This window comes from Papio anubis, chromosome 19, assembly GCF_008728515.1.
Source record: "Papio anubis isolate 15944 chromosome 19, Panubis1.0, whole genome shotgun sequence".
NCBI classification, from domain to species: domain Eukaryota; kingdom Metazoa; phylum Chordata; class Mammalia; order Primates; family Cercopithecidae; genus Papio; species Papio anubis.
In genome coordinates, this window is record NC_044994.1 from 42,752,596 (window position 1) to 42,767,758 (window position 15,163).

At 46.8% G+C, this 15,163-nt stretch overlaps 1 protein-coding gene across 3 annotated transcripts in view; it reads left to right on the forward strand.

Moving 5' to 3' along the window:
- Positions 1-15,163, forward strand: part of MAPK4 (mitogen-activated protein kinase 4) — a 171,158-nt gene that overhangs the window by 142,874 nt on the left and 13,121 nt on the right. For all 3 annotated transcript variants that reach the window (XM_009192749.3, XM_009192748.3, XM_003914380.5), the window contains one exon: positions 13,841-13,985. In XM_009192749.3, coding sequence (XP_009191013.1) covers positions 13,841-13,985 — 145 coding nt within the window. The remainder of the gene's footprint in view (positions 1-13,840; positions 13,986-15,163) is intronic.

Here is a 15,163-nt window from a genome sequence, read left to right on the forward strand (position 1 = left end):
CAGTAGGCACCTCCTTCCTCCAGTAACCTGCACTCCCCACCTTGCCCAACCTCCCTTTCCTAAACAAAACATCCCTGCTTTTCCTAGGGGCCAGAGCCTCTGTGGAGTGAAAGTAGCTGGCATTTCTAATGGCTTTTATAACATGCAGCCACCTGCCTTCAGCATCTTCCATCTGCAGGCACCGGGCACACCAAGAGGTCCCAGCACTCAGGGGCTCTTGGGATAAGTGGGGGAGGCAGTGTGCCTCCATTCACACAGAGCATTCAGCAGGTGCCATGACATGAGTCTTGCTAACAGAAGACAGTGGGCTTAACAGGTCAGTATGTTTCCTCTCCCAGGTATCGAATTGATGTGTTGACAGGGACCTTACCCAGCATTCCTCACAGCCTGTCCTGAGAAAGACTGGTCGCCATGATGCACCTAGAAAAAAGTGGATAAGTGGTCACAGAGGTTTGACAAGTGCTACATACTAAGTCCCCATCTAGAAGATTCTGAGACTTTATAAATAAGTTTCATTGGTTGTTGCCAGCCTGTCCCAAGGGTGTTTGGGCACACATCCTATCTCCCCTGCTAGCTATTAACATCTTCGGATATGAATTCATTTCAGGAAACATTACCTTAATACCTTAACTAAAAACAGCGACTCTGTAGGTGAGACTCCCACACCCAGACAGGCAGGTGGTCAAGTTCAGGAGGAGCAGGGCATCCCCAATATTCTGCAGGAAGCTACTTCCTGCCTGCATTTAGGCTGGACCACCAGAAGCCTCCTCCTTCCCCACACCTGCCCTTTCCAGGTAGACCCTGTGACAGAGAGACTTTTAAAACTTTAGGTAAGCTCTCTAGGGCCCATTCCATTCCCTCCCACACCATCTGTATAATGAGTCTACCTGGAGACTCCAAAATCTGTCACGCCCTCCAGACCTATCTAAGTTCTACCTCATCCTACATCAGTAGAAAAAAGAAAGGCCAGGCACAGTGTCTCATGCCTGTAATCCTAGCACTTTGGGAGGCTGAGGTGGGTGCAATGTTTGAGCTCAGGAGTTCAAGACCAGCTGGCCAACATGGTGAAACTCTGTCTCTACAGAAAATACAAAAATTAGCCAGGCATGGTGCTGTGTGCCTGTAGTCCCAGCTACTTGGGAGGCAGGAGGATTTCTTGAACCCAGAACATCAAGACACTGCACTTTAGCCTGGGTGACAAAGTGAGACCCTGTCTCCAAAAAAAAAAGCAAGATGATGATGTGTGTCTCTCTCTTATTTCTCTTAGTCTACTGATTGCATCACAAGGGTTGTATATCGGAGGAACCAGCCCCCAATATTTCAACATAGGTTCTTTCTATTTTCCCTAAGTGTCAACTGGTCTGAGAAATAAAGAGAAAGAGTACAAAGAGAGAAATTTTACAGTTGGGCCTCCAGGAGTGTCATCACATATTGGTAGGACCATGATGGCGACCCCGAGCTGCAAAACCAGCAAGTTTTTATTAGGGATTTCAAAAGGGGAGGGGTGGCTGGGCATGGTGGCTCACACCTGTAATCCCAGCACTTTGGAAGGCCAAGGCAGGTGGATCACAAGGTCAGGCGATCAAGACCATCTTGGCTAAGATGGTGAAACCCCATCTCTACTAAAAATACAAAAAATTAGCTGGGCATAGCGGCGGGTGCCTGTAGTCCCAGCTACTCGGGAGGCTGAGGCAGGAGAATGACATGATCCCAGGAGGCGGAGCTTGCAGTGAGCCAAGATTGCACCACTGCACTCCAGCCTGGGTGACAGAGCGAGACTTCATCTCAGAAACAAAAGAAAAAAAAAGGGAGGGGTGTACGAATAGGGAGTGGGTCACAGAGATCACATGCTTCAAAGGACAATAAAAGATCACAAGGCAGAGGGCAGAGGAAGATCACAAGGCAAGGGTGAAATTAGAATTATTGATGAGGGTCCGTGTCCTGCTGAGCACTCATTGTCTTGATAAACATCTTAACAGGAAACAGGGTTCAAGAGTAGACAACTGGTCTGACTAGAATTTACAGGCTGGAATTTCCCAATCCTAGTAAGCCTGAGGGTACTGCAGGAGACCAGGGCATATTTCATCCCTTATCTCAACCACATAAGACAAACACTCTCAGAGCAGATGTTTATAGACCTACCCCTGGGAATGCATTCCTTCCCCAGGGTTATCAATTATTAATATTCCTTGCTGGGAAAAGAATTTAGTGATATTTCTCCTACTCACAAGTCAGTCTATAGGCTCCCTGCAAGAAAAAAACATGGCTCTATTCTGCCCGACCCTACAGGCAGTCAGACCTTATGGTTATCTCCCTTGTTCCCTGAAAATCGCTGTTATTCTGTTCTTTTTCAGGGTGCACTGATTTCATATTGCTCAAACACATGTTTTACAATTTGTACAGTTAACACAATCATCACAGGGTCCTGAGGTGACATATATCCTCAGCTTACAAAGATGATGGGATTAAGAGATTAAAGACAGGCATAATAAATTATGAGAGTATTGATTGGGGAAGTGATAAATGTCTATGAAATCTTCACAATTTATGTTCAGAGATTACAGTAAAGACAGGCGTAAGAAATTATAAAAGTATTAATTTTGGGAACTAATAAATGTCCATGAAATGTTCACAGTTTATGTTCTTCTGCTGCAGCTTCAGCCAGTCCCTCCGTTCAGGGTCCCTGACTTCCCGCAACAGTTGTGGGTCACATTCCAGAGCCTTCTGAGAAGGGAGAAGTCAGGGAAGTTCCTTTTGTTCTTCTGAGTGTTCTCTACAAGTCAAACTGGGGAGAGTTCCAGTCCTGTGGGGTGGGAGCAGCTATGAAGAGGCTGGAATCAGAGGGGAACTTTGGGGCCTGGAGGCCTAATGGAGGACTGTGATGTTGGACTATGCTGTGTCATTACCCTCCCTGCCTCTGCATCCTCTTCTGTGGAGCAGGGACAATGACAGCAGCCACCCTGAGAGAGCATCATGATGACCAAATGGAAGGAGACAGAGGGTGAGGAGCACCCCTAGTGCATGGTCAGCACCTGGTAGGTGGCCGTTATTATTACCCATTTCTCAAAAGTGCTTTTGGACTCACATTTTCTTTCTTTCTTTTTGAGGGTAGAGGTGTGGAGGGGTGCAATAAAGCTCTGAGTCTGACCTCCAGGTTGGTCCCAGGCAAGATTAACAGCGTGAGGGGTCTTGTTTCCACACAGTAGCACAAAGAGCATGTTCAATAGAAAGCCGGACCCATACCCCACATGGCAGAGGGCTAGACTTGAGCACAGACATTACCTTTGTCCTGAGATTTTTACATGGCAATTAAACTTCAAACTAATTTTCTCCAGACTGGTGGTCAGTTCTGGGCATATCAATCATTCCTTTAGCTCAATGTTTTTACTCCATTCGTTCACTTGATTGTAAGTGAGCACCTATCCTGTACAGGGGTGCATGGCAGACAGAGGGGAAACAACTGGCTCTTGCCTTCAGGAGCCCTCACTGCTGCCCCTGCTATAGAGTTATGAAGTTAGATGAAGGGGTCCAGGATGCCGTGGGAACACAAAGCCTTGCCAGTTAAGCCAGAGGGAGGGTCCTGCAGTAATATCCCCAAATGTAAAATGAAAAATAAACACTTACCTTCAACAGGGTTCTCAGGAGGTGAGCTGAGCTACTGCTGGCAAAATCCCTTGTACAGAGTGGATGTCAACAAATATGCCCTCACCTCTCTAATATGCTCTCAGTTATATACCTGGATGTTAATAAGGGAGCTGAGAGGAAAGTTTGCTAGGAAGGAGGAGAAAGGTTCCACCCTCCTCGGGGGAAGAGGTGGGGGACAGAAAGGGGAGGCTTGGGACTCGCAGACAAACGTCTCATTTCTTCTACCGCATGGCCACATGGCTCACCCCTTGACTCACTCTAGTCTCTGCTCAAATGTCCCCTTATATGAGAGGCCTTTCCGGACCACCCACCCCATCACTCTCTATCTCCTTACCCTGCTTTATTTCCATTCCTTGCATTTATCTCCACTAGACATATCATACATTTGTTTGTTCAGCTGTCTTTCCATCCAAAGTGTGCCTTCCATGATTACAGGGACTTTGTTTTGCTCACTGCTGGGATCGGATCTCAGCTCTACCAATTATTAGTTAATTTGATCTTGCTCAGGTTAGCCTCCTCTCTCTACCTGTTTCACAGGATCAATTTCATAATTAAATGCACTATTAATAAAGCAGTACTTGGCACAGTGCCTGGCACTTCATAATTTCTCAATAAACGATAGCTATTACTATGATCAGTGATTTTTCAGTAAATTTTTACTTCCTATGGTTCAGCCATCTGGGGAAAACCTCTGTGGCTACTCAAGGATTTATCGCATCCTGAGGGGAGGTAGAAATAGAAACCTGTACTCATTCAGGAACCATGAAAATACTACTTACCTTTCCAAAGCAGGTGAACTCAAGACCTCTAGGGATGCTGGCCCCCGCCCCCCCCCCCACCCCCCATTCTGATGTGATTGGCGTAGCAGGGGGCCTGAACGTCAGGATTTTTTTTTAAGTTCCCCAGGTGCTTCCAGCCTGTAGCAGGTCTGAGAGTCACTGCTCTAGGGTACCACCAGATTTCCCCTTGAAAGCCAGCGTGACAGATGTCTATTTGTGGCTTGACAGTTAATGCATCTTACTAAAAGAAGCCATTTGCACACAGGCTGGCCTATTAAAAATTAATCACTTTGGCCTAGCAGGGCTTCTCACTTAAAGATTGCTGTTGATTGTCATGCAGCACCCCGGGATGCTAATGCCCCACACAGGAGAACTTGTAGCCCCTCCAGCAGCAGAAGCAGATAAGGAAACTGAGGCAGAAGCAGCCCAACCAAATCATCCCTTCATCCACCTCTCTACCCAGCCCAGCCACTGGTCCTGGAGAGGATGGTAGTAATGGATCTGCCAGTCCTGGTACATCACTGAACAAACAGAACATGTTATCCTGTCTTTGAACGGTAATAGGATTCAGAGTTCATGATTTGGACCCCATGAGGATAATGTTCAAAGCTTTTATCAGATGGTGAGCTCTAGTTGAATTAGAAGACAACCACATTTCACCAAAGTGCTTTTTAAAAAGAAGCCCAACTCCATTGCTCCCACTTTCCTGCTGTTTAAAAGTAAGGAGAAGTACATTAGCTAAGTGAAATAAGCTAGATGCAAAAGGACAAAGCCTGTATGATTCTGCTTCTGTGAGGTCCCTAGAGCCATCACACCCATACAGATAGAAAGTAGCATGGTGGTTGCCAGAGGCAGGGGCAAGAACGATGGGGAGTCATTGTTTGAGGGAGACAGACTTTCAGTTTTGCAAGATGAAAAGAGTTCTTGGCTGGGTACAGTGGCTCATGCCTGTCATCCCAGCACTTTGGGAGGCTGAGGAGGCAAACGGATCACTTGAACTCAGGAGTTCAAGAGCAGCCTCAGCAAAATGGCAAAACCCCATCTCTACAAAAAATACAAAAATTAGCAAGGCGTGGTAGCGTGCACCTGTAGTCCCAATCACTCTCGGGGGTTAAAGCCCGAGGATCACTTGCGCTTGTGAGTCTCACTGGGAGACTGCAGTGAGTCATGATCATGCCACTGCACTCCAGGCTGGGCAACAGAGTGAACCTGTGTCGCAAAAAAAAGAAAAAAGAAAAAAGTTCTGGAGATGGCGATGGTTGTACAGAATCGTGAATGTGCTTAATGCCACTGAACTGTATGCTTAACAGTTAAAATGGTGAACTTTATGGTATGTGTATTTTATCACAATTAAATTTTTTATGGCAATTTTATTATAATTTTTTAAAGTAAAAGGAAGTGACCACACAGGGCCTGGAGTGTCCAACAAGGGCCTGCAGGCCTATGGGAATTTATATGAGCTTTTGGTTGATTTCCATGGAAACCTGGGAAGAGATGGTGAATTTCAGGATCTGTCCAGGATCCCCCAGAGGGTGGAGTGGGGAAGGGGCAGCCCTGAAAGGGGATCAGCAGATTCACATTTAGGGCATCTTAGAAGTTTGTGAAAATTCGGTGCAGCTGATGTAGCCGTACTATTTCTTCACCCACGTTTACTTTAGCTGCATAATAGAACGTGCCAGATGAGTTACCAGTGATTGAGATGTGAGCCAGGCTTTGTGATGTGTTCCCTCCCTCAATTTGAGAGAGTCCCTGCTGCATGCTTTCCTGGAAATGAGTTTAATGGAATGAATTTGCTGTTTGGCTGTGGTATTATTCCTCTTTTAAAATGTTTCTCATGTGCCTCATATGTACGTTGGCACAAATAAGAATTATGCCTTCAGAGGGAGATGACTACAGAAGAGAGGCTGTGTATGTCTGCTTCAGCGGGACCTCTGGGAGGATATTGTTCTTCTAAATGATCTTTTGATGAGTGTAACTCAAAGAATTAACCCCTATTATAGGTCAGTCTGCTGCTCGGTTTGAGAAATCTGCCTGGCCTGTAAGTAAAGCAAATCATAATTTCTTAGGGCAGGCCAGTATCATAAAGACCCTCTAGGGACTTCCTGGTCCAAGTGTGGTCATCTGAACTGCAACGTCAGCATCACCTTGTTTAGACTGAGAAATGGAATCTGCGCTTTACCAGTCAAGGTCCTCAAGGCATCTGAGAACACCCCAAAGTTTGAGAAACCAAGCGTTAGGGCCTCCACCAGGAAGATGGTTTTGGCACATCTCTCGACGAGACTGTCTGCTCTGTGCTTGGACCCTCTGCTTGTCTAGATAGCCCAGGCCCCCAAGGACAACCCTGGCAGCCTTGGAGGTCTCTCTGATGTGCGAGGCAGTGGAGCCCTCTATTCAGATCAAAGGAGCTACATCTGCACAGCCTGGGGTTGAATTCCAGCTGTGCCGCTTATAGCCTGTGTGAGTATGGACAGGCTGCTTACCCTCTCTGTGCCTCAGTTTCCTCCCTGTAAAAATAACTATGATGACAGTCCCTACCTCATGGGATTGCTGTGAGGATGAAATGAGTGAATCCATATAAAGCAGACAAAACAGTCTGAGGAGCTCAATAAATGTTAGCTGGTATTATCATGTCGCATAGATTTCTGTCTCACACATTGGCTCTCAGCTGTCCCTAGAGCCTCAGAGAACAAGCTTAGCTCCTCTTCTACATGACAGCCTTGCAAATGTCTACAGGCAGCTCTCACGCCCACCCCTTCCATGTCCTCCAGACTAAAATTGCCCAGTTCTCGTGCGACAGGCCTTTGATTTCCACTGCTCCTCCACCAGGAGGGCTCCTGGGAACCCAGTCCCCTGAAAGAATCACAGTCTCCCTGCCACAGCCTCACTTTTCCCCTAAGCTAAGTTTTTCCTCTTCCAAGGAAGTGCAGTGCCAGGGTCCTTCCTGAGGCCTTCCTGAGTCCATTAATCCCCTGCTCTCCAGACTGCCCCAGGAATTGGGGGAAGCGTGATAGGGGTAGAGAGAGCACAGAGCCTGCAGCTTCCTTGCTCCACCAGTGCCCCCCTGCTAGGAAGACTTGCAGAGACCCCACTACAGGCACAGGCCTGCCCAGGCTAATTAGAAAAGCAAAGACACACGTGGCCCTTCTGCAACCTATGCTGAAACGCCTTCGGCACTAGGAGGGGGCATTCGCCTCCCCTGGGGAGCTCATTCAAGATGGAGATTGGAGGACTCCAAGTCGGCAGCTCCAAGTGGTCTGCACATTCACAGGCACTTCTCTTGAAGTACTTGTGAATTCACAAGCATGTCATTGGCGATGGGGGAAGGCCTGGCAGTATGAAAGTGATGAGTGCAGGAGCCAGACACCCCTGACCACTTCCCAGTTACAGTACCTTGAACCAGTCGTTTTACTACTCTGTGAAGGGCCTGCATCAAATTCATGTAAAATACTAACATAGTGCTGGGCACAGGGTAAGTCCCACAGAAATGCTGACCATGATTACTTCCTGGTCCTTGCATTTTTTTCATATTAACATTTCATCTCTCTAACCATGTGAAATGCTCTTTAAAGACAAGGGATGATCTTAATCGTTTTCCCATCCTTCACACAGGGACACACACGTTAGGCTCCCAGGACACGTTGCAGAAACTTCTGGTTGGGGAGGCAATGCTGTCAGAAACTCTCATCATCCTGGCCTGGAAACAGGGGCAGCCCTAAACATTGCTTCAGCATGAAAGGAAAAGTGACCCTTCCCACCCTGTCCTCACCCCCCAGAGCTAAAGTTGACTGGGGTTTTATTCTTGGAGAATGTTGTCTTGTTTAAATTCACCATACCAGGCCAGGCGCGGTGGCTCACGACTGTAATCCCAGCACTTTGGAAGACAGGTGGGAGGATCCCTTGAGCTCAGGAGTTCGATACCAGCCTGGTCAACATGGCAAAACACTGTCTCTACAAAAAAATACAAAAATTAGCCAAGTATGGTGGCATGTGCCTGTAGTCTCAGCTACTTGGGAGGCTGAGGTGGGAGGATCACTTGAACCCGGGAGGCGGAGGTTGCAGAGAGCCGAGATGGCACCACTGCACTCTGCTGGGCAAAAGAGTGAGACTCTATCTCAAATAAGTAAATAAATAGGCCGGGCACGGTGGCTCAAGCCTGTAATCCCAGCACTTTGGGAGGCCGAGGCGGGCAGATCACGAGGTCAGGAGATTGAGACCATCCTGGCTAACACAGTGAAACCTCACATCTACTAAAAATACAAAAAAAAGTTAGCCAGGTGTGGTGGTGGGCACCTGTAGTCCCAGCTACTCGGGAGGCTGAGGCAGTAGAATGGCATGAACCTGGGAGGCAGAGCTTGCAGTGAGCTGAGATCACACCACTGCACTCCAGCCTGGGTGACAGAGCGAGACTCTGTCTCTAAATAAATTAATTAATTAATTCATCATACCCGTGAGGGATTAGTAGGCACATTACCATTAAAGGGTGTAGTAGAAAGTTTATTGGATTGCGCCTTCTCCCCCAACCTTCCAACTCCCACATGCAAGAGATCAGGCAGTGGGGGCACAGCAAGGGCAGGCACAGAAGACTTGGCTCCAGATCAGAACTAGTGCCCACCCAGGACGGGCTCACTGGAGCAGCTCAGAGTGCCCACCCTTCTGGAATGACTTTGATCCAGGCTGTTCTAAATTCCCCCGCCGGCAGCTGGGACGGAGGGCTGCTTCCCTGTCCCCTCTGCAAAGAGAATGCTCAGAGCTTTAATTATACCTTCTCTCTAGATCCTTCGGGGGCCCCTAATTATGCTCTTCCCAGGGCAGCTGCTGCTACATTATTTCCCAAACACCTTTGAAGCTTTCAAAGTCAAAGCCTCCCATGGGCTGTACGTGACTCTAAAGGGACAGCAAAATGGGTAGATGGGAGCAAGAGCTGATGAAGGCCCCAAGGCCCCTTAAAAGGGTCTAGAAAGGAAACCATGCTCATCTGCCTCCCAGTGGGAACAAGGTGGTAGGAGGAAAGAGATGACTAGGAAGGGGCCACTCCTGTCTTGTTCTTGTGCTCTGAGTGGTGGTCACGGAGAACTGTGGGAGTGTGCACTTCATGTCTTCTCAGAGCAGTGATGTCGCAAAGCCTCACACCAGATGCTGGCCCCAGCTGGCCTGCAACAACCGCATGCAGACGCACCCACTTGCGCACCGAGTGTGCCTGCTGCCCTGCCCACTCCCTCCTTGGCCACCCTGTGCATGGGCATGCCCTGCCTGGGGAGACCAGGTCTGATCACAGAGACATGTTCCTCTCCACATCCAAATGGAGCCGAAATTATCCTCACCCCGCAGGCTTGGGCAGAAGGCGATTTGAAGATTTTTTTTGAGCCAATATACTTATTGATTTATGAGCTCTTTTAATAAAATTGGGTCTCTACTTCTGCGTACTCTTTAAAGATTTTTTTTTTTTTTTTAGAAAATTATCCCTAATTTCACCCCATCCACTTGACTGAAACTCCTCTCTTGAATTCTGATCACCAGTACCATGTTGTGGGCCCCAGAGCCTCTCCCATTCAGATACCCAGGGCTCAGTTCAGCTGACAGCAGGACCCTGGTCCGCTGTTTCTTCCCCCCGACCTGACAGCGGAGCTTCCCATATATTCCAATCTCCCCTTCCTGGGACTTTTCTTGCACCAGCTTGGCAGAAGACACTGCGCCTTCCCGAATTCTTCTCAGCCCTGTGGCTTCTGAAACATATCAACAAATCCCCTTTAAGGGTCGGGTGCAGTGGCTCATGCCTGTAATGCCAGCACTTCGAAAGGCCGAGGCGGGCAGACCGTGTGAGCTCAGGAGTTTGAGACTAGCTTGGGCAACATGACGAAACCCCATCTCTACAAAACATACAAAAATTAACTGGGTGTGTTGGTGTGCACCTGTGGTCCCAGCTCCTTGGGAGGCTGAGATGGGAGGATCCCTTGAGCCTGGGAGGCAGAGGTTGTAGTGAGCCACTGGTGCGCCACTGCATGCCAGCCTGGGCGACAACACGAGAACCTGTCTCAAAGAAAACAAAAACAAACAAAAAATCCTTTTTATGTTTTTTTAAAGACTGTGAAGAACAAGTAACCACAGGAAGATAGCTAGTAGTTAAAAATCCAGTACGTTCTCACAAAGAGATACCATCTCACACCAGTTAGAATGGCGATCATTAAAAAGTCAGGAAACAACAGGTGCTGGAGAGGATGTGGAGAAATAGGAACACTTTTACACCGTTGGTGGGACTGTAAACTAGTTCAACCATTGTGGAAGACAGTGTGGCGATATTCAAGGATCTAGAACTACAAATACCATTTGACCCAGCCATCCCATTACTGGGTATATACCCAAAGGATTATAAATCACGCTGCTATAAAGACACATGCACATGTATGTTTATTGTGGCACTATTCACAATAGCAAAGACTTGGAACCAACCCATATGTCCATCAATGATAGACTGGATTAAGAAAATGTGGCACATATACACCATGGAATACTGTGCAGCCATAAAAAAGGATGAGTTCGTGTCCTTTGTAGGGACGTGGATGAAGCTGGAAACCATCATTCTCAGCAAACTATCACAAGAACAGAAAACCAAACACTGCATGTTCTCACTCATAGGTGGGAATTGAACAATGAGATCACCTGGACATGGGAAGGGAAACATCACACACCGGGGCCAATTATGGGGAGGGGGGGAGGGATGGCATTGGGAGTTATACCTGATGTAAATGATGAGTTGATGGGTGCTGACAAGTTGATGGGTGCAGCACACCAACATGGCACATGTGTACATATGTAACAAACCTGCACGTTGTGCACATGTACCCTAGAACTTAAAGTATAATAATAATAATAATAATAAAATCAGCAGGTTCTTGTTTTTCATTTAAAAAAAAAAAAAAAAAGCACTGGAGAGCGACTTTCTTAGCTCCTGTCATGACCTGGTCCATAATTCTGGCCCAAGGGCAGCCTTACTTATGTCAACATCTTTCTTTTACTTTCAGGGCAAGTGTTTGAGAAGAAAGCTCCCTGTCCCCATTTTTCTTTAGCCCTAGACTCTGAGGAGAGGCAGATGTCAATTCCAGACCATTCTGTTTCATAAAAGACTGTGCATTTACATATCAGAGAAAACTCCCCTGAAGCTACCTCCCCACTGGGTACTCTTGCTTTAGTCTTTCCTTGACAGTCTCACCCTCTGAATGAAAATAAAACCAGACTATTCTTTTAGAACCCACCCACCCAGAAATGAACTTCTACAGATAGTATTTGGCTTGTTCCTGTAACTTCTAGAATTGAACTTAAATTCCTAACAGTCTACTGTACACACACCATGGATGAGTCTCAGGTGCATTGTGCTAAGTGAAGGAATTCAGACTCAAAAGGCTACATACTGTCATTCCATTTATATAGAAGGTAAAACTAGAGAGACAGAAAAGAGCAGTTGCTAGGGGCTGGGACTAGGGGTGACCAGAAGAGGGCATAAGGGAATTGTTTGAGATGATGGAATTGTTACTACGTATCTTGATTGTGATGGTGGTGACATGACTCTATGCTTTTGTCAAAACTAATAGAACTTGTGAATTTTACCCTATGTAAATTATACCTCAATAAACTTGCCTTTTAAAGCAATTAAACTCTTATAAAAATTACATGGGCCAATCCTTTTTTGGAACAAGATAAGGCATAAGTGACTATCAACTTACGTAAACTCCATACCCACCTTGGAAAGTGGAACCTGGACCACCTTGTAGTCAAGTGTATAAAAGAAGAGGATCAGTGGACCCTGCAGAAGGTGCCTAAATTTGGGAGGAGGTTCAAACCATATGAGATGTTCCTTTTTCATTCATTCATTCAACAGTTCAGCAGTGTTTATTGAACACTTCTGAGGAAGCATGGGGCTGGGCAATGCACAGTAGCTGTGGTCCTTGGAGGGGTGGGGATGCAGAGAAGTAAAGAAACAGCAACAAAACAAGGAAGCTTCTGAGAGGAAGCCGGCCTGAGCATGTCAGCCGGTAGCACGATGAGTACGAGGATATCCCTCATGGAAGGTACACAGGCAAATGCGCAAAGGACAGAAGAAGAGGGCACATCCTACAAATTCTAAGGAGTTCATTTCGGTGAGAGTATTGAGGCCAGGGCATGGGATGCTCTAGTCATTTCCAGCTGAAGGGTGTCTTCTGCTTTTCCTCTTTCCTTCTACCAGTTTGAGGCTCTACTCGGAGGAAATATGTGCCACAGAGGGGAGGAAACTGCTGTCCTCATTCAGGGCTTTCCACAGGTTTTAGACATTTAATAAATCTTTGCTGAACAAATGAAAGGATTTCAGATTAATGGGTCAAAAACTCCTGGGTCCTAGGCTTCTTAACTTTTCATCTGCTTTAACCTGAGACTGTGATGTGATGCTTCCGCATCAGTAGAAAGGAAAGTGCAGATGCTAAACTGTGAACTAAAAGACCATCCCTGGAATCTCCCATTGGATCTCCTTGGTCCTAACTGTCACGCCTTAACCCCCAATGGATCTATACATTTTTTTTCTTACTTTAGAAAGACTGTACTAGGGAATTCAAATGGACATTGCCCAGATGTCACTCTTGGCCCAGTTTTCTGAATTATGTAGAAAACGATTTCTAAATTCCCTGGGTATATTTTCCTAAATCATATATGGGTATATGTCCTCACTATATACCGTAAGAAGGGAGTCCATCTCAGACTACGAATCACTGAGCCGTGGGCAAAATCAGCTAGAACATTTATCCCCGCAAAAGACACTAGGTTGAACTCCCAGAATCTCATGGACCAATAAAAGCTGTGTCCACTTTGTTGTTCAGGGCTGATTCCACATAGCATTTTCCTGCATCCATTATGAAGGTGGCCTTATCTGTTCTCAGCCAGGAGCCTTGTGCCTGGCTTTGTGGCAGCATTAATTCTAATCTTCAGTGTCAAAGCAACCAGCTTGAGTTCAAGCATATGGCTACTTCTGAGATTCATCTGCTGGATAAAGAAAATGCCAGTGTCTCATGGTTACTCTGTTGCTGGCAGGAATAAACTTGAGCAGGGCTCCTGTTTACCCATCTTCTTACTAAACGAGGGCAGAGTTACATCAAGTTGGGGTGGGAAATCATTTCTTCTAAAATATTGATAACCTGAATTCCTTTCTACAAAGGAGAACCCTCAGCTCTCATAAGATTCTCTCACCAAAGCATCTGAACCCCACAAACCAGGCCCAGTCCCTCTAACCAGACCTCTGTTCACTTATGCTCCTTCAAGATCAATGGGAAAGGAGCAAGAATGAAAGGGACCCTGAAGGAGGTCTGTTTCATGGGAGGGGAAACTGGAAGAGGCGTGGGAGGAAGGGTATCCAAAAATGACTGATCAGTGGGACCAGAAATTTTGTCTTTCAGGGTTATCTGTCAGAGGGGTTGGTAACAAAATGGTACCGCTCCCCACGACTGCTCCTCTCCCCCAATAACTACACCAAAGCCATCGACATGTGGGCCGCCGGCTGCATCCTGGCTGAGATGCTTACCGGGAGAATGCTCTTTGCTGGTGAGTTGCTAACTATGCCACCTTCCTTCTCATCTGGTATCGTTCCATAGAAAGGGGAACTGAGGGCTAAACACTTGCAATCACAAAACATGCTCATCTTTTGCTGAAATTACTTCTGTGGCTTTTATGACACTATTTGGAGGCACCCTATTATATTGTTGGGCAAAAATACTGGAGAGGCTAATAATAGCCTTTTGAGCACAGAAGTTTTTGCAATCAAATAACTACTTTGCTATGACCTAAATGCTTGTGTTCCCCTAACATTCACATGTTGAAATCCTAACCCCCAAGGTGATACTATTAGGAGGTGGAGCCTTTGGAAGGTGATTAGGTCATGAGGATGGAGCCCTCATGAATGGGATTAGTGCCCTTGTAAAAGAGGCCCGAGGGAGCTTGTTTGCCCCTTCCACTGTGTAAGGACACACTGAGACGGCATCATCTGTGAGGAATGGGCCTCTCACCAGAAACCGAATCTGCCAGCTCCTTAATCTTGAATTTTCCAGCCTCTATAACTGTGAGAAATAAATGTTGTTTATATGCTACCTAGTCTATGGTACTTTGTTATGGCAGCCTGAATGGACTTAGACACACTTCTATTCAAACATCTTGAGACTGATGGCTGCAAACACATCCACCCTACATTTTTAGCCCCTTCCTCCTCCCTCCCTGCCACTGTTTCCTGTCCTTTGGCCACACCAAGTGACCCACTGTTTTCCTAATCTTTTTTTTGTTCACCTTGGCACAAAGACCCCCTTCTCTGCTTAGAAAACTCCTCTTGAACCTTCAAAACCCAGCTTATGTCTTGTCCTCCATGATGTCTCTCCTAACTCCCCAGGGCATGAGTCATCCTTCTTGGTGCTCCCATTGCACTTCATACTCATTCTCACTCTCTCCCTCTTTGCTTGGAGGAGCACTTGCTCTCTTCACTCTCTCTCTTCCATTCTCTCCTCACTGCAGTGTGGCTTACTCCCCCTCCATCTGTCTGAAGCTGTTCCCACCCAAACTGCCCTGTTCTTAATCCAGAGAATGCATTTCAGCCTCATCCTGTAGCAGTAGTCAGTGACGATCATCACCTCCTTCTTGAAACCCTCTGCTCCCTGGGTCTCCTCCTCCCTTGCTGGCAAGTCCCCCTCAGTTGCTTCTCACCTGCCATGAGCTCTACTTCCTCTGCACTGTGT